Raw genomic sequence first — 25316 nt, forward strand, 5'->3', positions numbered from 1 at the left:
ATATATATATATATATATATATATATATATATATATAATAACAACCGCATCATCTAATTAATAAAAAAATTAGTCGATAAAAAAAATAATCATAAAATATATAAATTTGAAGTACTTAAGAAACCAACAACCAACAAGTACTCAATTTCAAACTTAATTAATTCTAAATTATAATAATCAATTACATATATTCATTTATGTATAATTCTTTTTCCTTACACTTTTTACTTTCCCATTTGTATAATTTAATGCTGTAACTATTTTATTTATTCTCTTCTGTCTTATAATTTTTTAAATAAGCATAAAAGGAATGTTCTTTTCCATCTTTTTTAACATTTTTTAGTTTCTAAGATACCTTTTAATACTGTACAAGGTCCTTTTTTAAAATATGTTAATGTATTTAACTCTTTCAAATTCTAACCTTATAAAGATTAAAGAAAACATCTTAAATATTTGTTTATTACCATCAATAAATATGCATGTTACTAAATAAACATATTAAAAGTATTAATATTTGGAAAAAAATTATATGTCTCATCAAATTTATATTAAAGGCATTTTAAAAACACAAAATTAGAATAATTTTAATATTGTTAACTAAATTAATTTAATAACTAGTTATTCTAATCATGAGTTTGATTGACTTTTTCTAAAATCAAGTGATCGGAAATTCCGTGAGCACTAAGACAATGTTTTCGAGAAACGGAACTACTCATTTATAATGTATCCTAATTAATGCAAATTTAAAGTTATTTAATTAATACCTTAGATGGAAATTTATACTTATCTTCTCTTTTATGTTTTCTTTTAATTGAAACTTTTTATTTGTTTGGCTCCCTCCATATATAAATCCTGAGGTAGGATCATAATTTACAGAAAAGCATTAGATCCACTGAACCATGACTAAGGTGTTGTTGGTGTTATGTTTTCTCTTGGGGCTTCTGTTCCTTGTTCAGGCTCATGGCAATCATAAGAAAATTGGGTTCTATGAATTGAAGAGAGGAAATTTCAAGCTGAATTTCACAAATTATGGTGCTACAATTCTGTCTGTCGTAACACCTGATAAACACGGTTTGTATTGTCTTCTCCCCAACATTCTTTACTTATTGATTATTGATTTCTTTCTATGTTACCCAATCAGACAAGCATGTAACTTGTGACTTTCTTTGTAGGGAAACTAGCTGATATTGTTCTTGGCTATGATTCCATTGATTCTTACAAGGTAGGATTAATTCTGGTTCAGTTGGCTAATTGAAAAAGAAGAAAAACAAAAAACAAGAAATGTCTGATTCTCAGTTAAGAGATACTCAAGTTAAGAAACTATAATGATTTTGTCCCTTTTCCTTGCTCTTTGTTTTTGGTTGAAGCTTTTGGTTTATTTATTGATTTGTTCTCTAGTGTCTGATCAATCCAATACTTTTTCCGATTTAAGATCTGATTACAAAAATTAAGTTGGGCGGTATCTACATTTCGCGTTATTGTATTTTATCTCCTATTGAAATATTGATATTAACTCTTCATAAAGTACACTCAATGTATAATGATTTTGTTGTTTGTTTATTAGGACTATCATTAGAAAATATTGTATATTGCAGTGAGATTTCTCAAACTTATGATCTTAAAATTTGTTGTAGAATGACACAACTTATTTCGGGGCTCTGATTGGACGAGTGGCCAATAGGATTGGAGGAGCTAAATTCACTTTGGATGGCAAAACCTACCACTTACCCGCAAATGATCACGGGAACACACTTCACGGTATATATCAATGTTAATACTTTCGATTTCAACTTTCTGATCATTTTTCACTTAATTGTCTACCGAACCATTTATTCTTATGAATCAGGTGGCACAAGAGGCTTCAGTGACGTTATATGGTCAGTGGAATCCCACAAGAAACACAGTCATGTAACATTTAGCTATCACAGTCACGAAAACGAACAAGGTACTAACTAGACTATGTCATTTGGCTTGGCTTCATAGGATAACGTTTTTGAAACTTACAAATTCTTAAGAAAATTAGGCACATTGTAAAGATATTTTGGGTTAAATTTGCTAGGGTTTCCTGGAAAACTTAAAGTCCAAGTGACTTACAAGCTAATAGGAGCACACCAACTGGCTGTGAAAATGATTGCGAAGTCAGTGGATAAAGCCACACCAGTGAATCTTGCGCAGCATACTTACTGGAACCTTGGGGGACACAACAGTGGTGACATTCTTTCTCACAATGTTCAGATCTTTGGTTCATACATCACACCCGTGGACAAGGTTCTCATTCCCACCGGCGAAACCAGATCTGTAAAGGGCACCCCGTATGATTTCCTTGAACCAAAAAAAGTTGTAACCCACATTCGTGAGCTTCCGGATCTATATGATATGAACTATGTGCTGGACAAAAGCTTCCAAAAGCAGTTAAGCAAGGCTGCGGTAGTGAGAGACCCTGTCTCTGGGAGGAACATGGAGCTGTGGTCAAACCAACTCGGTATGCAGTTCTATACTAGTGGCCAGTTGAATGGTACCAAAGGCAAGCATGGGGCCATATACCACAAGTTTGCTGCCATTGCCTTGGAGACACAGGGTTTCCCGGATTCTGTGAATCACCCTTATTTTCCAACACAGATTGTGAAGCCTGGGGAGACTTACGAGCACATCATGCTTTACAGATTCACAGCTAGCTAGCTAAGTGGATTTCAGAATTACAAATAGCTTTACAAACTAGCTAGGGTGGAATGCAGTACATGTACTTACCTTGAGCGAATAATGAATTTATATCTTCTTTAGTTATTCTCTTGAGTTTGCTTCCTATTTATTTAAATTTGAATAGATTTCAAGAATTGTTGCCTAAGGTTTAAGTTTCATTCGCTTCCCTTTATATTTTTATGTTAGGATATGATGGTCTTTGAGGGTGGAATGTGATACGGAATTTTTTCCTATGTCATTTTATGTTGAAATATGAGAAATATCTTAGAAAATAAACCAAAAAACATTTACATGTGTTGCAAGAAGAATGGTGTCATATATGATGGAAAGAGCAAAGTGATTCCCCTGATCGAGAATAAGGGTTATGTAGCTATCCGTCACTAACCCACTCACGGGACCTAATTAACAAACAGTACCCATGAAAGGGGAGGAAGAGATAACATACCAACTTATTTTCTCTCTTTGGGATTTGAAAACTCTCTATTTGGTGTCTGAAAGAGAACTATGTATGGGTTTGTGTGGGGCTAGCTGAACGTCTAGTGGATGGAAGGTGTTCTAAAGCAGACAAAACCTCGGACATTTGTGGCCTACTCTTGGCATCAGAAATACACTGTAACGCAATTATTGCAACTGTATAAGCTGCCTTCTGCGGGTATTGCCCTTCTAATCTGGTATCCATAATCCGGAACAACTTCCTCCTATCACCCAAATAGGGTCTTGCCCATTCTACCAGATTACGCTCCACTCCAGATTTTGTGTTATCAATAGCATGCCGTCCTGATAATATTTCCAATAGCACAACCCCAAAGCTATACACATCACACCTTGATGTCAACCGACCTGATCAAACAAAAAACGCATTGTTCCTAAGATATCTCAATCACAAAATCTAAAATTAAAAAAGCATTTAAGAAAAAACACAAACCTGTAGCAATGTATTCAGGAGCAGCATAGCCGTGAGTGCCCAGAACTTGAGTGGAGACATAAGAATGATCACCAGTGGGCCCTGCTTTGGCCAATCCAAAGTCTGACAGTTTTGCATTAAATTCCTGAATTTGTATGAAAACGTTTTAAAGTTAAAATGATTGACTACGAGAACACTGAAGTTATAAATGTACTTCGAATCAGTATTTCAAATTGGACGAGTGTGTTAAATTTAGGAACACATTCTATTTAAAAATCTCAGAAAAAAAAAAAAGTAAGAGGGAAAACAATAGAACTGATAGGAAATAAAGATGGCTAAATGAAGGCACCACCATACAGTATTTGCAAGCATTTTTCCCAAAATGTGCAATGCAAGTTTAACCAACGTACTGAATCTATCAAAATGTTAGAAGCCTTGAAATCACGGTAGATAATTTGTTGCTTAGAGTCATGTAGGAAGGAAAGACCTCGAGCAGCACCCGTAGCAATCTTGATTCTTGTAGCCCAGGGAAGTGGTTTTCTGCCCTCTGCAATTTACAGTTCCATGGTTGATCAAATTGCAACACAGCAGTGGCACAGTTCAAAGAAACGTTTGGATTTCTTGATTAATGTTAAATCATAGCACAAACAAGTTGGAAGTGTTTTAGTTTCTGAAACCTAATCTAACAAGGGCATAAACATACTGCGAAATATATGATCTTCCAAGCTTCCGTTGGGCATGTACTCATACACTAGAAGTCGGTTCTCTCCTTCCACGCAGTATCCAATAAGTTTGACGAGATTCTGGTGGTGAAGTTGGCCAAGATGATTGACTTCAGACTGCAAAGAAAGAGAACTATTATGAACTTTGATCCATATAAAACAAAAGGAGTAGGGTTAAAGGCCTGTGGAAGAAACCTACCAGCCACTCCTTGTGCCCTTGAAAGCCATCAGGCTTAAGCCTCTTAACAGCTACATCTGTTCCAGATCCAGAAATTGTACCCCCGAAGGATTTAGTTTCATTAATCCTCCCCTTGTAAACATTTCCAAATCCTCCTTCTCCAATAAGATTATAAGGCTCAAAATTTCTTGTGGCCTTCTTAAGATCACATAATGTGAAGGGTTTTAAATGTGGGGATGAAAGTATGTCCCCTACAGATCTTGGAGTAGGAAGAATCTCAGGTTTCCCTCCCTCAACGTGTCCATACCCGTTTGGATTTGAATGAACGAACAACTGGGTGCCTCTACTGGGAACTTCTGTAACATTTAAAAAATTATTTTCATCTCAGTGAAAAGACAACATTTTTCTTTTGTAACAGAAAAAAAGAAACATCTGCACAAAATTTATGACATGAGATGCATAATTAATTAGGGTTGCTTTCTAGAAGAAAAATAAAATAAAATCACATATGGTTTATAAACTAGACTTAATTTATGTGTAGGTTAGTTTATGAAAGTTATTTTTCTATTAGCTTCTTCAAAATTTGGCTTAGTTTATAGAATACTTAGGTTAATTTTATTTCTTTTTAAGAGTATTTATAAATAAAAAATAAAAAAATCTCTTCACATGTTCCCAAGAGTCTCCAAAGAAAGTTTGCAAGCATAAAACAAACGGGGAGAAGGAGATTGTTTCGTTAGTTAGCCCAACCTATATACTTTCTATAATAAAGAACATTTACTATCAACTGGGATTATTTCATGCAACTATATATGCTTTGGATGACCATTTTCATAGAGCTATGTGGTATGATTAATAAAGGACCCCAGATTGGTCACGAAATATTCTTAGTTCTTCGATGGTTTCCTTTAACATTCGTTATTGTCTAGAAAAACAAAGAAGATGAGGATTCAATTCATGAGAATCCATTATGACTCTATAAATTGAGCCAAATCTCTTAAGCATGAGAAACCAAATAAAGAGGAGCTGGTCAAGTAGAATAAAACAATTCCGATGGCTGTGCAATCTAATTACATTTATGTTCTATTTCACGGGAAGCGTCATGTTTAAAAAAATATATATATTCGTGCATGATCACGATGAATAATAACAAAACAAATTATCAAATCCACAACCATTTTCTTTTTCTTCAAATATCCATTAAGGAGTTATACGAGAAAACCAAAAGAAAACACACCCCTACATACGCTCCCGAAACAGTGACAATTAATAGAAATTAATTATGGAAAATGCTACCAGAACATGTGTGGGGATTCAAATTGCCATCATTCTTGCAGCGAGCACAGAAATTTCCCATCAGAGGAAACAATTAGCCCTTTCTAAAAACCCAAGAAAGAATAAAGGACGATTCAACATGCAACGTGATATCTACGCCAATCTCCAAATGCTTTGTTTCACGTGGTTCTCTTTTGCATCTTGTTCTTCTCCCGTACGTGTTTCCAGAGAAGAACACGAAAAACAAGAGAACCAGATTATAGTGTTGAGTTGTCTTAGTTTTACGTATATATAAACGTTTGGAGACAGATAACTAAGGACAAACATGTTATTTTCATAGGTTGCCACCAGGACAAACATCCTCCACAATCGAACTAGTTTATTCTATAAATGCCCTCGCTAGTTTTTGGTAACTAACAGTGTCTCTATGACTTTTTTGGTAATTTGAAGTCATTGCAAAGGTCAAATGGTGGAATCTCAGCATAAATAGAGGGACAGTTATTTGTCTGTTTAGGCACCCTTATCTCGGAAAATATTAATAAGTCTATTTAACACAAGCAAAGACAAAGAAGGAAGAAAAAAAGTATAGTAAATAGTAATTAAATGTTTATATCGTTACTTTTTTTAAATTACTTTTTTCAATCCTTAAATAACTCTCTCTCTCTCTCAAGGTCTAATCTCTTCTGGGACGCTAAAAGCCACGAATAAATTTGTCTCAAATGGTCTTCTCCATTTCAACGAGTTCAGGATTCAACTCCTACCCTTCTTTATGTAGCATACATGGATAATTTGATTTATTAATTGGTGCTTATTGTATTTAAGCTGAAAATAAATAAAAATTTAAGTAATATATATTGCATAGTTGATGTGAAACTTTTAAAATACTCTTTGCACCAAAGAATAACATTTTATGTATTGTACTAGACATTAATAAGTGGTTCAATAACGAATTCGAAAACAAATTAAACAATAAATTCAACAAATAACAAATTTCGTGAAAATAAGCTCTGATCATAATTTTCATACCATCATAAATTTTAGAACAAGAAAATTCATCTACTTTATATTCATAGGCCACCAATATATATACATATACAATGAACTAAATAAAGACAAAAATATCATTCTTAAAAACTCAAATAATATCGATCATTATATCCATAGATATAGGTTAAAAATATATTTTCTAATTAATAATAAAATAATGTTCATAATTATGTCCATCAAATAATGTCCATAAATAGACTAATAATATATTTCATAATAAAATAAATAACCATAATGATAACAATATTATCTACTAGTTGTGTACCTTTGTAAAATGTTTTAGGTTCTTTTTCTACCGGAACAAAATTTCGATGTCTGTTGGAAAAAAGTACCTCATGCATGTTGTTAAGTTGATAAACTTTATATTTTGTCAATGAAATTTTGTTTCTCATTTCTTTCCCATATTTGTCTCCATATACTCTTTTCTTGCATCACCATAACAACTCCATGTGAAGATACTACCTCAACATCCGTTCAGAAGCTTAAATCAACTCCATGTCTTTTTACTCTGTGCAGATACTACCTCAAAATTTTTTAAGCTTTGTATTCAAGGCAAAGTCACGAAGGATATGCCTTTTATTTGTAATTTTTGTGTCTTTTCTTTTGTGATGATTGTGAGATACTATGCTATGTGAAAAATGATGAAAAAAAGTCATAGTTTTTTTTTTTTTAATTTTTATTGTTTATGTGTTGAGGTAACTTAATTACCTCCTATTAATATATGTGTTCTGGCTGATAAATAAAAAAAAATCAACTCCATATCTTGACAATCTTGTATTACACATAATGCATTAGTAAATTGAACTATACAATTGAAAGCATCAATTAATTTTGATATAGAAATTAAGTTATAAGTTAATTGAGACACAAATAGAACATTCTCGAGCTTTAAACCACTCTCCAAATCACACCACCCTCCTTCATAGGAATGACATCCTTCCGATTCGACAATCACACTGGTGTCATTGTAATCTTTTTCACATTTATCAAACAAAATAATTTTTTTGTCATATGATGTGAGGTTTCGTTGTCAATCATCTAAGGAATGTTATACTTACCGATAATGGAATCCTTGATTTCGGGAACATTCAAAATGGTAAAAAGTTGTTGTCACTGTGTTTTGAGTGATGTTAATTGTTGACCAACATACTTAAATTTTAAGTCCTCTTGTGGACCAACAAATTGTTGTGGATCAGAAAATTTAAATCTTAGTAGATTTCTGAATTAAAAAAGCAAAGAATTTAATGTTGCGATGATATCAAGTGAACATTTTCTTTAATTTATTTTTATTTTTCAGTTTTTCTCCGTTCTTAATTTATTTACCTACACATACCAATATACAATTTATAGGAAAAACAATTTTATTAACTTAATTTGTACAACAAATATTATCCCAAAAGACTTACTCTATGAAATTGTATGTAAACAAAAGAATTCTACAACTTAAGAATTCTACATAAACTAAAGAATACAAATTGTATCGGTGATCCTCAACTCCACATTGCAACCCAGTATGAATTGCAAGGATCTTGCGATCATCTTCCATGACTTCTCGGCCTTGGATTCGTGGTGGCTATGGTGGAACTCCAACTTGGCAAGATCTGCAAATTAGTGTATTATTCCTCACTCAGTATTTTGCTCATTCCATAAAATTTAGTAATCTTATAACTCTTTTTAAAATTTAAAAGAGTAAAATGTCTAATAAATTTAGATTTGAGAAATGACACCGATGATATGTAGCTTACTTCAAACATTAATGGTACTAATTTATAATGTTCCATTGCAATTTTTTTTTTTTAAATAATGAGTAATTTTAATGATAAAAAGTAATTAATTATTATATAATAACTAATTTAAATATCAATTTATAAATTAAAATTTATTAATAATTAAAATAATTTTTATTATTAATAAAAATTATTATAATAAATATTTAATGGTAACTAAAATAATTTTTATTATGAATTAGTTTTGTGTATAGAAAAAATCGTCTCTGAAATTGTTTCTAATTAGATGTAATGTTTATTTGACGTCTACATTTACTTCTCCTATCGAAAGAATTTAGTGCTTTTTATAAACTATCCCGAGTTTCAATTTAACTCTCTTTTTTATCCCTTAATTCAACTGACTTATATTTCTTCATTTTATTTATTGGGTTTAACCCTCATTTATATGTAATTCTTACTTTTTTCATTGCATTTATTTTTTTTAGATATTTTTTGCTTCTTCTTTCTATTTTAAATTTTATTGTTCACATAAGTTGAAAATATGAGAAATATATTCATAGATAGAGAGTGACAGAAAGTGAAAACTATAATTCAAATACATTAGTTTAGGAAAAATTTGAAAACCATATATCTCCACACTAAATGATGGTGAAATGCAGGTCAGATAATGTCCAAATGTGACACTTTATAAATATATTGGTATAATATACTCGATGTCACCGCTCCCTCTAACTCATGCACCAAACATTAACTTTATCATGAAATAAATATTCAAAATTCTAAAACCCAAACCAATCACACAATGTCTGTACCAAACTTCAATCCCATAAATAAAATTGTCTTGTGACATTCAATTCATTAAAAGAGAGGAAGAAATTAAAAACTTGAGAGTGATCTCGAGTGAGTTCAAGAACATGAATGACAGGTTAAGTGTGTCTTTGGTAACATGTTGAGAAATAGCGGTGGCAATGTGGCCGGCCCGGTCCATTTAGATTCGGCCCGCATAAGGTCTGTATATTGCCGGCTGACCCGTTTTGTCCCGCACAATTTTTGCGGGCTACAATTACTGGTTCGTTTCGTTCCACACTTGGCCCGCGGACCTATGGGCTGGCCCGTTTTTTTTTTAATTTTTTTAATTTTTATGATAAAACTTTCAATGTTTAAAAATTGGAAAACTTTAAGAAGTTCACAAAATTAAGTGAAGACTTTGGAGAATTGGATGATAAATTGATAATTCAACATTTTCATCATATTCATACTATGACATACACAGTGTATTCTTTAAATTTTAGCACATTAAAATATACATAATACTTGTTTTGTTCAGTTATACAATAATTGAAACGTTAATGCAAGAGTCCATAAAAAAGTAATTAATATACGCAAGTATAATTTCTTTTATGCGGGCTTGCGGGCCGGTCCACGCAGGCTACAGGCTTATGGAATCGGGCCACTGCGAGCTCACTACCTGACCTGTCCTGCATTTTTTTTTGCAGACCTGCGAATCGGTCTGACGGGCCAGACCCTAATTTCCACCCTATGAAAAAGTTGGAATCAATTCTTCGACCAAAAAACAAATATTATTTGCTTCTTATTAACGTAAAATTTTCAGTTAATTGTGAAATCAATTAAATGTCCTATTGACGCTAAATCAAATATTGTGTGAAACTTTATTGCTTTATTGTGAAGGAATTACTATAAGATGAATAGTCACAATGCAGAAGGTGGTTACGAACAAAAAAAACTTAAAAAAGAGTGAAAAATTATAGTTTATTGTACTTTAAATTTCAAATTAAAATTTGTACTTAAAATTATTTAGATTTTTTTCATAATACTGCCATAACTCACATTTTTATTTAAAAAATTACAGTTTGTTGAATTTTTCATAATACTTTTAATTTAAGTACTGTTTTTTAAATATTTTTTAAATGATATCTTATTCTATTCTATTTTAAATAGTTTCATCATTTTACACCATTTTTATTTTTTATTTTTAATTTCGATTTAAGAGTGATGTGCTTTGTAAGATTCATATTTTTATCAAAATTTATGAAGAGTGTATATCATTTTGTAATTTATGATAATGTTATACTTAGAATAAATAATAAATAATATATTTATTTATTTAATAAAATAATTAATTGAACACTTTACTTTCATTCCAAAATAACTAAGTGACTTATTTTTTAAACAATTTTTTTAAATATTATTTTTATAAAATTATATATATATATATATATATATATATATATATATATATTTATATGAGAAATCGTATGCATTTTTTACATTATGCTATTATTTAAATTGACGACCAAATTTTATCTTTTGGGTGTTATAAAATTTTAATAAAGTATTTAATTTTTAAAATTTTCAAAATTAAATAATTTTTGTTTAGCATAATATATTATTTAAATGTTAACACAAAATATTAAAAAAAATTACTTGATAATAATATTAAAAATTATAATTTATAAGATTGTTAATGTTTTACGTAAATATATAACTAACATTGTTATTATTATGAAGAATTTAATATTTTATGTAAATTTGAAAAATATTTTATCAATAGATTAAAAATGTTTACTTTCGAAAAATTGAGGGACAAACAAGCTATAAAACTTTTAAAGAGACTTTATTAAACATAATAAAGCCTAAAAGTATATGTAAGTCTTAAAATAGTTATAATTTACTATAATTTCAAATTAAAAATATATAATCTTATCAGTTAAATACATTTTTCTCCTCTAAAGTCATATTAAATTGTATTCATTTTTTTAGTTCTAAAGTTCACATTAATGAAATTTACATTTTTATTAACTTTCAATCAAATATTTATTTTTCTTATATTGTTAATACCTTATTAAATAAAAGATTATGAAAATTAAAACCACATGGCAGTTCAAAATACATGCATATACAGAGATGATGTTACTTTCCATATTAAATACAAATCCATAAATTCCTATTTTATATTGTCTTAATTTTGTAGCTCTATAATTTTTTTATTTTTTTATAAATAAATTTATTATTTTATATAGTTATGCGTGCTCATTTTTTTCCATGTCTTTTTTTATTTATTTATGTATCAAATGAATTGTATTTGAAAGATGAAAATTATGAGTCTGTACACAATGTATACTAATTTTGTTCATAATCAAATTATAATATTATTGCCTGTTAATATATTTAACTAACGGCTGATTTCGAATTTGAAAAAAAAAAACACTTTGTGCACTCTCAATATATTTATTCAGTTATTAATGTATTTGTAAGTGTTAGTCAACAAAAGATTCCACGTAGATATCAGTTTTTTCATCATAATATTTTATGTGAAATCATAAGGTATTTGAGAATATTAAAGGTTTTTATGATGACGGTTCCTTTTGGAGAGCACAATGCAACAATTCTATGTGGAGCCATTTTTAAGATGGGACATCATAAATTTTTTATTTTATTATATTTATTTAAATAAAAGTATATATTATGACTTTTGTATTCCTGGTGAAATAAAATAATTGGTTTCACAAAACTAAAGATGTGGGTTTGGAAAAGTGTGTTTGAAATCTCTAGTTTCCATTTATATATATATATATATATATATATATATATATATATATATATATATATATATATATATATATATATATATTTGTAATATTCTATTTAATAGACGAAAGTTATTGAAAAAAAACGATTTGATATTTTGAGTAACACTAGATAGAGAGTACAAAAGAATCACCATTACAATCATCCGAACTTTACATTAGGGATTTTCAAAGACTACTCAAAATAGAATACTAAAACAAAACACAAGAAATTCTTATAAAAGGGTGCTCAAAGAAGGAAACTAGCTATAATGACTAAGATAAACAGCAATATCTCCCTACACCGAGTCCCGAGTCCAGATCAACAGGTGCCTCATCATCTGCTCCCACCAATAATGGTGATTATCGCAAAAAGAAAAGCCAAACAAGATACAAAACACATATAGAAAGGTAAGCTAGTGAAAATAATTTTTAACAGTTAAATAAACAAGTATGATACACAAGCAACATACAACCAAAAAATAATTCACATGCTTATCTTCATCTAAACAATTAATTGACTCTCCACTCGATTATCCGAATTATGCACTTGATATAGAATTCTAAAAGAAGTATGCACCTATGTTGGTTTCTAAACTCTACAGAGTCTAGATACAAGAGGTTATCACCTAACCACACACAAGGTTAATCCCATTATGCCTTGGGCCCAGTGGCAGATGTTTGTGGTGGCAGGAGGGGCCATGGCCCCCCCAAAAATTTGAATTTTTTTTTTAAATTTTAGGTATTTTAAATTTTTTTATATTGTAGATATTAGATGATATATTATAGATATTAGATAATATATTATAAATTAATGATGACTAAATTAAATATTTTATTTCTTTTATAAATATAATAATTAATGTTAATAAATAATAAAATATAAAATCAAACATAATAAAGAATAAAGAATAAAAAGATTTATCAAGATGTTTTTATTATTATTGTTCATTATGGTTTGAGCTTCTTATAAATCGTTTTCATTTCTTATTCTCAAATTTTTCCTTTTGTTTTTTAAGAGAAAAATATCTATTTTTTTGCTCTTATTTCTCTTCGTTCTCTTTCATTCACGAGAAGGAAAAAAATGAGGTAATTCTTTCATCTTACTTTAATAATTTATTTAATAAGTCTCTTTTATATTAATTTTTATTTTATGAATATAGAAGTAAAAATATGTTACTGTGTGTTTTTTTATAACCGGGTTTTAACCGTGGTTCATTATATGACTTGAGTTTCTCATGAATTGTTATCATCTCCCATTCTCAGCTATTTTCTTTTGTTTCTGAAGAGAAAAAGATCTACTATTTTTGCTCTCGTACATAAGTTGTTGTCTTCCATTCTCGAAAAAATAAAGGAGAAGGTAATTCTCCCTTGTATCACATGATAGTGAAATATTAGTTTAATAATTGTATATTAATTTATTTAATGAGCTTGTATATTAATTTTTTGTTTTATGAACATAAAAGAAAAAAATATTGTAGTGTGTGTTTTTTATAACTGGATCTTAAGTGTGGTTTGATTATCATTGAATTTTCTCTTGGTATTTACGTCTTTCAGTTTTTTAATACATTATGAAAAATTATTTTTTAGTCTTTTTTTTTAAATAGGTATACAAATTCAACTCTTCCGTATATTCATTTGTAGTCTTATTTCTTTTTTAGTTATGATTATATTAAATTATGTATTCATTTTTATTATATTAGTGACAATAATTAAATATATAAATTTTGAACGTATTATTTTGGCTCCCCCAACAATGTTGGTTAAGATTTGTTGTTGTTTGGGCCCAAACATGTCCCAAGACTAGAATCTCTTATCACTCTCACCATATAATTTATTCTACTTTATATGGGTGCGAACGATTATCAGAATTCAAAATATCTTCCTTTGTCTAGACATCTCATGTATTAAGGCATACACTAACCACCTCATCACCAAGAATTTTCCTTGAAACTCTTTCATCATCAACATTCCACATGTTATCTTAAAATAATTATCATCCCATGCTACACACATCAAGTACATGTCAAAAAAATGCCACATCATTCATGCATAGGTTCATACATCATATTTATAACATTAACTCAGTCAATCACAAGTTAGAAAAGGAATTAACATTTTGCGGCAATTCTCACTTAAGTTAGACTGCTCGCTTAATCTAGACTGACTCGCTTAAGCTAAAAATTCTCGTTTAAACTAAAATTCGAATAGAGAGCAAAGTGAAGTTCTACTATTCTCGCTTAAGCTGAGAATTCTCGTTTAAGCTAGACTGATCTCGCTTAAGCTAGAAAATATTGCATATTGCATAAGCTAAACTGATCTCGCTTAAGTTAAAAATTATTGCTTAAGCTAGAATAGCATGTTTTCACTGGTTTCAACATGCAAAAACCAAAAATCCCAACCAACAAAACTAAAAAAACACAACCACGAACATCAAACCAACATTTTAAACATGATTCAAGACCAAAAACATGCAAGACACTTAAAAAAATAGTAAAGTCTTAGCTTCCCTTACCTTGAATGGCGCTAACACGAGGGGAAGAAAGCCCCAAGTGGAAAGCACTGGAAAACCCAAATAGAATCTAAGAAGCTGACATGCAAGAACATAGGGGAAGAAAACATGAGACCTTGATCGAGCTCAGATAGAGATGAAACTTCAGAGGCGAAAAATGAAAGAGTGCGAAGTTGGGGTTGACTTATCAGGAGAAAGGGAATGTTCAGTTCGTTTCGATCAGAACTCCGCAAAAGTTCCAGTTTCAGTCTCTGCTTCAAGAAGTGGTAGAAACTGAGTTAGAATTGAAAAAAAAATATGTGGAATAGTGGCTGGAAAGGGGTGAGTTTGAGAGAAAAAAAGGAAACTGAGAGAGAAAAAGCTAGAATGAAGAAACTGAAAAGTTTTATGAATAAGGAACATGTGACTAAGTTGAACCCCTTTTAACTAAGGTTGGGCCCAAAATCCTGAATTAAAAATAGACCTTTTATATATATATATATATATATTAAAATGGTTTTATATTTAATTGATGCAGAATTTTCAATACTTCTTTTATAGTTTTATAACGAGTGGAACAATAAATCTAACAAATATAAAATTTTGTTAGGACAAATTCTAATTCATATAGTTTTAATATTATGTAAATTTTAAGTCTAACCCAATCTTACAAAACTGATATATAAAATAAGGTTTGCATCTACATGTATATTTTATCTCTAATTATGTGAAACTTCTAATATATAAACATAATTAATTTTAAATTGCACTTTTTAGAGGTACATTTTGAACTTTTTTATTAAAATAAATTAAAAGAATTAATTATGTTTTATTTAAAAAATTAATATCATTTTTAATTTAAAATCTTAAAATTTGATATTTATAAATCTTTGTATTTTATCACTCGATATTTTTATTTTGATTCTATATGAAACAATTTTTTGGTCAATTGCCCCATTACAATAATAGTATGACAAGTAATCACACCAATTACCACCTCCACTCACATGCTCCCAACAAACAAATTTAAACATAGCCATATTGTTTGGGTTCTAAAGGATAAACGAATACAATGTTATCTTTATCTTAAATTCATTAAAAAAATAAAAAATAAAAAACTGAAACAGACAGATCCACGTACATAAGTCATTGGTTCATCTTAAGTATATTACAATAAAATCCTTAATTAGAAACTAATTTAAAAAAAAAATAGTTAGTAATTGTAGTAACCAATTTAGATATTCATTCACAAAATTAAAAATTATTGGTTACTAAAATAATTACTACTATAAATAAAAAATTATAATTGGTTACTAAATTAGTCACTAATTAATTAGAGACCAATTTAAAAATTAAGTTATTTTAGTAGTTAAAACCTAAATAACTAACTTTTAGTGACCAATATCCTTTGATAGTCAAAACTAAGGTAATTAATTTTAAAGACCAATTTTGTGACTAATTATAATTTTTTATTCATAATAATGACTATTTTAGTAACTAATAACTTTTGATTTTGTAAATTAATATCTAAATTGGATACTATAGTTACTAATCATTATTTATTATTAAAATCGATCACTATTTAAAAATTTTCTTGTAGTGACAACTTGACTTTTTTTTATTCTTATTATTTTACGACATGAATATCAAATTCTCATAGTATTAAGTAAGAAGATATTTGATAGATTATAAAAAAAAAATCCTTAATTATTAAGTATTATGCTTTTGAAAGTAGTGATCTAAAAATGTTATTGTAATTGTTCTGGTTTCAACCATCTATCTTTAATAGATCGGTCAATTAGGTTTCTGTAAAGATACTTTAACATTTAAATAAATTTTCAGTTTCAATTAATTTACTAAATGCAGATCGTAAAAATTACCAACTACCTTACCTATATTTAGATAGAGCGTTTTTAATGGTTGTTTTTTTCTCTTTTGTGAGGCCTAATTATGATCAAGATACCGTAACCTTGTTTATGGGTCGTATGTTTCTAATTATAGTCTTGAATCTCTCAATATTAAGTATAAAAGTACATTACATAATAATAAATTAAAATATGTTTTGTTTCCCTAATATTATAATCAGATTAATAATATTTTCAAGTAATAAAAAGTTGAAGAATTTTTTTTGTATCAAAATTGTTTATGATAAATAAAAGAAACTATGGTAGCATATAAAAGAACAAAAACTGATGTCAAAGCTTTTATTAATAGAGTTTTCAACGCGTCATGTATAATGATGTTAACTTCCATTAATGGAGTTTTCAGCGTGTGATGTATTAGTCTTTAGTGAAACGTGTTTAATAATTATATATATATATATATATATATATATATATATATATATATATATATATATATATATATATATATATATATATATATTTGTAGGTACATGTATCCACACATAATGTACGTTATTTTATACAAATATTTTAAAATAATTAATTCAATTTAATGTATATAATTATTAACCTAAAACTTGGATAAATGTTTTAATGTTTTTAATAATTTGGTGGTTTCTATATTAATTAAACATTAATAATAGTTCGATGTACATAAGTAATTATTTATATATAAACTAGTATACCTACGTTACACTCTTACTGAAAAAAATACAAATACACATATGTCCTTTTTATATTTTCAAAATATCATCTTTCAAACAAATATCATTATTAGTTGTTAATCTATCCTTAAAGTTATTATTATTATTATTATTATTATTATTATTATTATTTAAAATAATTTATATATTGAAGAAAAACATGTCATTTTAATAATTTTTTTTAAAAAAGTCACATATTTATTGCCATTCTTATGTAAAACATATATTTTGTTTTCCTTACATACAAACATTAAATACTATTAATCATATATTTATAATATAATTTATTTGAAGTTAATCATCTCACCTCTAATGAAAATATAAGAAATATATATTTTATATTTTTAGATAATTAAATTATATCTTTTTATCTTAACTATGTTTTAAGTTCTTAATAAATTTGAAAAGTTTCATATCAACTAAATCTCTGATAAATTTTTGAAGTATATTGTATATTGAGTATTTAATAGATTTAATTTTTTAACCGTAAAAACTCATTTAAAATAATTAAATTTGTTGAATACTCAATATACTAGAAAAATTGACCATGATTGAAAGTTTTTAATTTTATTATAAACTTAAAAGATAATTAAGTCTACCTTTATTTTAATTCAATATTTTTTTAAAATTATTAAATTTGGATATTAGCTAGGAAATGTTTAGTATTATATGCAAAAAGAAAAATATTATTTCAAAAAATTAGTAAATGAGTCCCTGAAATGCTATAAAATGAAGAAGAAATATTTTACCAAATAATAATAAACCGTTTTTTAAGTTATGTAGCAAACTAAAACTTAAAAATTTATTAAAAGAAGTTAGAATATGTTTAAACAATTTTTTCTGTAAGAATTTTTAGGAGAAAAAGAAAAGAAATTTTTTATGTTAAAATTTATTTACGTATAAATTAAAAAAAAAAATTATGAAACATAATCTACTTTAATTTTTTTGGAGAAGCTCATCTTTTGTATTTTTATTATTCTCTGGTAAAAATATTTACGGAGAAGTTTGATTTTCTATATATATATATATATATATATATATATATATATATATATATATATATATATATATATATATATATATATATATATATATTAATCTTTTAATTTTTTTAATACTAAATATTAAATAAGTGAATAAAAACTATTAATTATATATTTATAACATCAAAATTAAATTAATTACTTATTTATCACTCAAATTTTTAATCTAATAACCATCACTCCTAATTATGTAGAAAATAATATTATCTATTTTTGTATTTACCAAGATATTAATTGATATATAATTAAAATTAGGTTGTCCTCATTCTTTACCAAAATCTCAATTTAGTTCTCATATTTTTATCAGTCTCAATTAGGTTCACATCTTTGTAAATAAGTAACAATTAACTGTGTTTGTTTCATATTAAACGGAAAAGACCTAATTGTTACTAATTTACAAAAATATGGACTTAATTGAGACTAATAAAAATATGAGGACCAAATTGAGATTTTGGTAAAAACGATGACTAACGAAATATTTTAATCTTAAAATTAATATTTTGTTCTAAACCGGTAACTGATAGATAGGAAATAATTTTTTTCAAAAATATAAATGACTGTGTGAAATATCTTTAATCATCAAAATATAAATAGTACCTGATATATAATTTTCATATGTAAAGTCTTAAATTATTATTTTTTAATTAATTCCATTTTCAATTTTTTTTTTAATTTAGGACATCTCTTAGATGAAATTTAAACAATAGTCTCTCATATATTATATTATACCCTTAGGTACTTTAACACTGTTTCAATTTTCTTTTGTTTTATATTTTGTTTTTGTTCCAATCTCATATTTTTTTTCTAGTCAAATATGATATTTTTAACAGTTATAAATTACTGATTTAGTTATTACTAAAATTAATATCTATAAAAAAGTCATAGACATTAAAAAAACGACAATTTATTAAAACAAATGAAACAAAAAAAAAACATAAAATTTTATAATGTTAGTTAAATAAATTTTTCAACTCATATTCATGAGAGAAAAAATAAATATAAGTCAACTTAAATTGCTTTCACAAGTTAAAGAACTCATACACATAAAACTTCATCATAATTTTTTATGAGATAAATATCTCTTTTTACCTTTTTTAGAGTATAATTTTGAGAATATATATACTTATTAAATCTCAACTAATCTTAATCAAAAATTTCTTTTGAAATCTAAAAATAAATCTCTACTAAATTTTAGGGTGATAGTTCAAGGGACCTTCCTTGATTTCTTCAAAAGTTAAAGTTATACGGGTCAATAAATACATACTGTCAAAGAAATTGAATTATATGTATTAAAAGAATAACTTGCATTTATTACTTATAAACGTTATCCATTATTATAATAATGAAGTAACTTCCACATTCAAGCATCCCGGTTACTCTCAAATATTTATTAATGTTTTGAAACTAGATAATAAATAGGAATAAATATGTTCTTTAATAAACGAGTGAAGGCAAAGACAAGGAACTGTTTAATCATAAAGAAGTTGCTGAGTTGGAAAAAAAAAGTATTACGAGGGAGTGAAAAAAAAAAGAAAAATACTAAAACTAAAACACAGGTATGAAAGAAATAGCACAGCCACTGTGCATCGAACACGTGCAGCAATGAGTGTTAGTTGTTTGGGTTCTCCACTGAAAGTGAATGGGAATTGCACACTACTCTGAGTCCGTCACAGTAGGCCCCACAATTTTTCTATGTTATTATCTATAATATTTTTATTACTTTATTCATATTTTTTGACTATAAATAAAGTATCAGGGACATCTCTGTACAACACAGACTCTTATTCTCTCAGTGTGAATGGTGAAGAAGCAATAACTTCATAGGTATTTAGAGAGTGACAGTGGTAAACCCCACAAGTTATAGGGAGTTTAGTTTTATAGCTTCTTGTGCTAAACTTGTAAGTTTTTCTTTCAACTCTTTCTTGGTTTCTGTTTGTTTTTTTTTTTTTTTTCTTTTGGAGTTTTTCTTGCATGCATGCTTGTTAATTTTGTAAAAATATAATTTTTCTTATCTTTTATGTCAATTGTAGAGAAAGCGTGGTAAAGGGATGAATGGGGTTGCTACCAATATAAAGAGAAAATATTTTTTTGACAAAAAAAAAAAACAATAATTTGACAAATGGATGAAATGAAATGATTATAGAAGGAAAGAAAAAGTTATTTGAAACAAGGAAATACAATCTTTTACGGTAAAATAGTTTTAATAAAAATAAACTTTTTTAATAAAAAAAAATAATGAAAGGTAATGTAAAGTAAGAGTAAAAAAAATTAATATCAAAGTAAATTTTATTTATATTTATATAGACAAAGGATTTTTATTTTTGAGTTCAAATTTATTTTTCAATTTTATCTTTTAGATTTAAATAATTTTTTTTCCAATTGTACTGTTTAAGAAATTATTTCTTTAACTTTTTTTTAATTTAACCATTTTTTAAAATTTAATTATTGTTTAATTATAAAAGTACCTATAAAATAAATAAAATCCTTTACAATAAAATTATAAAATTTATTTATATAATAATAATAATAATTTTATTATTATTTATATTATCATACAAAAATTGGGTAACATGTTTTTCATTCGGGAAAAGAACGTTAAACGAGTGAACAATCTTGACTGATAAAATATCATTTGTTCTCATGTAAATTAGGAGCGATTGTAGAAAATTGTGTTTAAACGAGGGATTGGTTTTAGAAAAGGGTTTTTATGAAATGGATTGGCGGAGTCTTCTAACATGGATGTATATACAGTTTTTTTGTTGTTGAATTTTGTTTTTCTGATCAATTCTCAATTCTCAGAATTGTCCATTTTTTCCCCTCTTGATACGTCATGATCCAATCACGAAAACATCTCAATTTTAATTTTTTGGATGTTTGTGTTGATTTTTTTTTGTTAGGGATGTGATTATGGTTAGTGGCGGTGTTCATGGCTGTGTATTTAATATCCGCACTAAATTCTGGAAGCGTTTGGGTCTGACTTTACTCTCGATGCTGTATTGATCTGCGTAAAATAAACTCTAATTTAGGTTGGTCGGTTCGAGAGTTAGAAAGTATTTTTATTCACGGACAATTGTTTTGTGTGTCAGAATTCAGAAATGTGATTCGGAATTGCAAAAACATTATTCAAGCGTAACAATGACTATTAAGAATGATTAATGTGTTGCCTGTGGTTTTACCTTTGATATAAGGCGTTTGTTTGCATGTTTGTTAAGAGCACTTCTATATTTTATGGTACTGTGGCATGTGGTGGTAGTAAGAATTTTGTTCCAAAATGGATGTTATTGAACTGACCAAGGACTATTTCACTTTAAATTTTGTGTGTTTTGAAGGGTTCATCTGCTTCAAAGGACAAGACAAACTCAAGTGAAGAGGAGAACAAAGGGGCTTGTGATACTTTAACCTCCATGGATGTCTCAAACAAAAAGGGTTCCCAGGAAGGAGATGCGCCAAGAAAGTTGTTCAAACCTTCAAATGATCCCAAAGAGGAGGGTGGCCAAGAGAATGAACAAAACCATGAAACTGAGATTCCTGACAAGACCCCACGTATTGGAGAACTGTACAAGGATCTCTCTATCAATGTTCTCCTAAAACTGTCAAGGTCTGATTATGGTTTAGTTGCTGCATTGAACAGTAGTTTTCGAACTCTGATTCGGAGTGGAGAACTGTATCGGCTGAGGCGGGAAATGGGTGTGGTAGAGCATTGGATTTACTTCTCTTGCAATCTCCACCAATGGGAGGCATATGATCCAAACCGTGAGCGGTGGATGAAGTTGCCAAAAATGCCTCGTAACGATTGCTTTATGTGTTCGGACAAGGAGTCTTTGGGTGTTGGTACTGATCTTCTTGTTTTCGGAAGGGATGTATCGGCTCCAGTGGTTTATGGATATAGCCTTTTGACCAACACCTGGTCAATTGCTGTAGAAATGAACATTCCCAGATGCTTGTTTGCATCTGCAAGCATTGGAGGAATAGCCATAGTGGCTGGTGGTGTTGACCCAGTGGGTAATGTGTTGAACGTAGCTGAGCTTTATAACTCAGACACCAGAAAGTGGGAGACTCTCCCAAACATGCATAGAAAAAGGAGGATGACTTCTGGTGTATTCATGGATGGGAAATTTTATGTGATTGGTGGGATTGCAGAAGACAACAAAACTGAGTTAACCAGCGGTGAGGAGTATGATCTGGAGAGGAAAACATGGCGTGAAATACCGGACATGTTTCCTCCGCGAGGTGGAGAAGTCAATATAGGAGCTCCTCCTTTGGTTGCAGTTGTAAACAATGTGTTGTTTTCTGCAGATTGTAACCAGCATATAGTAAGGAGATATGAGAAAGGGAGTAACAAATGGGTAACCATTGGAGATCTTCCTGAGAGAACATCCTCTGTGCATGGATGGGGAATAGGATTTCGGGCATGTGGGAATCGACTAATGGTTATTGGTGGACTTACGGCTGAGAGTGCAGGTGTGACTGAAATCAATTCTTGGATCCCAGGTGAATATCCACTGCAGTGGAACATCCTTGGCAGAAGACACATAGGGAGTTTTGTCAGCAACTGCGCAGTCATGGGATGCTGAGGGTCTTTTCTTTTCATGTTCTTGCTTATTTAAAATCATAGACTTTTTAGTAGATGTTTATTTATGTTCTTCTAAAGTTGGTATTTTATAGTTGGTGTCAGTCTTTTCCTTTTAAATGACCATTACAGCACTTTGAAATGTTATATCATGCAGCTCAGATGCTGATCCTGGTAAATGTAATTGTAATTGGTCTCCATTTCATGTTGTTTTCTTAATCATTTTCTCTTCTAATCTATCTATCTATGAACGCACTCTCCCAATGGTTAATCTTTTCGGTGAAATCATGCCCTAGACTCTCACTTAAGGGTTCTTTGAGCCTGAAGCAAGGACAATGCACAACTTTGCACAAAATTTTAACCTTTTACTAACTACTTGATCATAGAAACTTTGGTACCATATAAATGATCAAACTTAAAATCCTAGTGAGGAATGAGGACTCATGAATTGATTTATTTTATCTCTAATTACATTTTTTTTTATCTTTCCAAACCTTACACTCTGTCATTATTTCACTGTTTGCTCACTGTTCAACAAAAAACACTCTTTGTAAAAGTAATTTCACGTCCTTGTGTGTTAGATAACAGTGTTAGTTGCTCACTCAAACCGCTGTATCATTCTGTTTGTCAATAATCAATTTTGTTCTACTTCAGCTAAATAGTCTATTCAACTGAGGAATTTCAAGGTTCAATCCGATTAACGATAAAATACCAGGAAATTAAAGGTTACAGACTAATAGGTCAGACTTTTTAGCTTCTGCTGAATGAATTTCAGGATTTGAACTTCGTTCTTGCTTGAATGATTGAATTATTGAATTATCGTACGAGGATCTTCACAGTGGAAAAAGTAATTGGGCTAGTTCTTAGTTTTCTCTTATGTCTCACCGTAAGCTTTTGAAGGTCTTGTTATTAATTACCTTCATTTGGGGATATATATTGATCTAATTTACTAAATGTCAAATCTAATATATTCCATATTAGGGTGTGCCATTAACATACATGGATTTTTTATACAGTATCCACTTGAATTAAATTCACAAACACATCCACTTGAAGACAATAATTTTAGAGAATATTATTTTAGTTTATTAACTTTGAATCTTCCTTTTAAAAATCTTGTGAAACTTTACTTTCTTTCTCTGTACTTGTTGGTACTTTTTATTGGAATTTAATGCACGATTTACATTTATGTGAATGGGGTGTTGTTTGAAGGTGTTAAGTAATTTCAAAAACATTTTATTTCTTTTCCATAATCTGTCAATGTATAGGGTGTAATCCAGGGATTCCAAAGTTGTAAAATTTAGTGGCAGATTAAGGAAGCTGTTTTTAAGGAAATCAGATTGAGATTGTTTATGTAATTTAAAAAATTGCATGTGTAGTTATAACTTCTATACAAGCGACTATATGTTTTTAGAACTTATATTAGTAGTCAGTTTGAAAGATTTTTTTGCAAGCTTTCTTAAAAAGATTAAATAACATGCTATGTATCTGTAGTCAATAAACCAAACACATGACAATGCATGGAATTACACTGCTAATCAATTTGTATTAACATTAGAAATTACAAAACTTTTTCAATCTTCTTTTATTTTTTTCAGTGGCTGGTGCTGATTCATACCAATTGCCATCTTTATAACTTGTTTGGAAGGTTTGTGCTGACAAATAAATATGTGCATGTATGAGAGAAAAACAATATTTTTTATATGACCATTTGAAATAAAGCAGTTTTTTTCAGAAACTTTAGTTTCTAGTTTAATTTTTCCTCTCACCATGGTGGTTATGAATTATCCTCTGACATGATCAGATGTCGTGGGTCTATTGATTTTCATGCAAGGACACATCTTCAACCAACATCATTTGGAATTCTTGATATTTTTTTAATTTTAATTTGGTTCTAATATTTTAAGAATTGATATAATTTAATTTTTTTATTAGATATTTTTTAAGAAGATCAAAATCTTTTTATTAAATTTAATATTAAAATTAATTACATCAATAAAGTAAATTATTCTTATTCACAATTTTAATTTTGAAAAAAGAAACATTAATATTTTTAAAAAATTTAACAAAAAAAACTAAATTATATCAATTTTAAAAATTAATGTCAAACTAAAACTAAAAAAATTTACAAGACCAATTTAATATTTTTAACTAAAATGATAATTAAACCAAAATAAATTTTATATAAACAAATAAAAACATTGTACTTAATTTTTTCATAATAATAAAAAATAATAAAATTGTTATTGTCATTTTTATAATTATAAAATTAAATATAAATAATTTTTATAATTGTACTGTAATTATTTTTCATTTATTATAATTATATTTAAAAAAATCAGTCAATTTGAAAAAAATAATTAAACTAAATAAATATTCACTTAAAAAATTAATAAAACAATCTTTTTAATTTTAAAAAAATATTTAAAAAGTAAAATAAAAAATGAATATAAACAAAATATTTTTT

General features: G+C 28.2%; 3 protein-coding genes across 3 annotated transcripts; 2 read left to right on the forward strand and 1 right to left on the reverse strand.

The window, feature by feature from the left end:
- Nucleotides 1–819: 819 nt before the first annotated feature.
- LOC114177067 (aldose 1-epimerase-like) lies at nucleotides 820–2784 on the forward strand. Its single transcript, XM_028062298.1, has 5 exons — nucleotides 820–1071; nucleotides 1173–1222; nucleotides 1635–1758; nucleotides 1847–1945; nucleotides 2060–2784. The coding sequence occupies exons 1-5, from the start codon at nucleotides 900–902 to the stop codon at nucleotides 2677–2679; spliced, it is 1065 nt and encodes a 354-aa protein (XP_027918099.1). The 5' UTR covers nucleotides 820–899; the 3' UTR covers nucleotides 2680–2784.
- A 117-nt stretch (nucleotides 2785–2901) lies between these two features.
- On the reverse strand, nucleotides 2902–6018 carry LOC114177066 (probable serine/threonine-protein kinase PBL3). The gene is made up of 6 exons (XM_028062297.1): nucleotides 5798–6018; nucleotides 4526–4860; nucleotides 4308–4443; nucleotides 4015–4151; nucleotides 3626–3749; nucleotides 2902–3540 (listed from the first exon to the last, which is right to left on the reverse strand). Exons 1-6 carry the CDS (start codon nucleotides 5856–5858, stop codon nucleotides 3203–3205), a joined length of 1131 nt encoding a protein of 376 aa, XP_027918098.1. The 5' UTR covers nucleotides 5859–6018; the 3' UTR covers nucleotides 2902–3202.
- Nucleotides 6019–20062: 14044 nt separating this feature from the next.
- Nucleotides 20063–23045, forward strand: LOC114179775 (F-box/kelch-repeat protein SKIP11-like). Its single transcript, XM_028066231.1, has 2 exons — nucleotides 20063–20177; nucleotides 21609–23045. The coding sequence occupies exon 2, from the start codon at nucleotides 21684–21686 to the stop codon at nucleotides 22851–22853; it is 1170 nt and encodes a 389-aa protein (XP_027922032.1). The 5' UTR covers nucleotides 20063–20177; nucleotides 21609–21683; the 3' UTR covers nucleotides 22854–23045.
- The last annotated feature ends 2271 nt before the right edge of the window (nucleotides 23046–25316 follow it).

Source organism: Vigna unguiculata, chromosome 3, assembly GCF_004118075.2.
Source record: "Vigna unguiculata cultivar IT97K-499-35 chromosome 3, ASM411807v1, whole genome shotgun sequence".
NCBI lineage: Eukaryota > Viridiplantae > Streptophyta > Magnoliopsida > Fabales > Fabaceae > Vigna > Vigna unguiculata.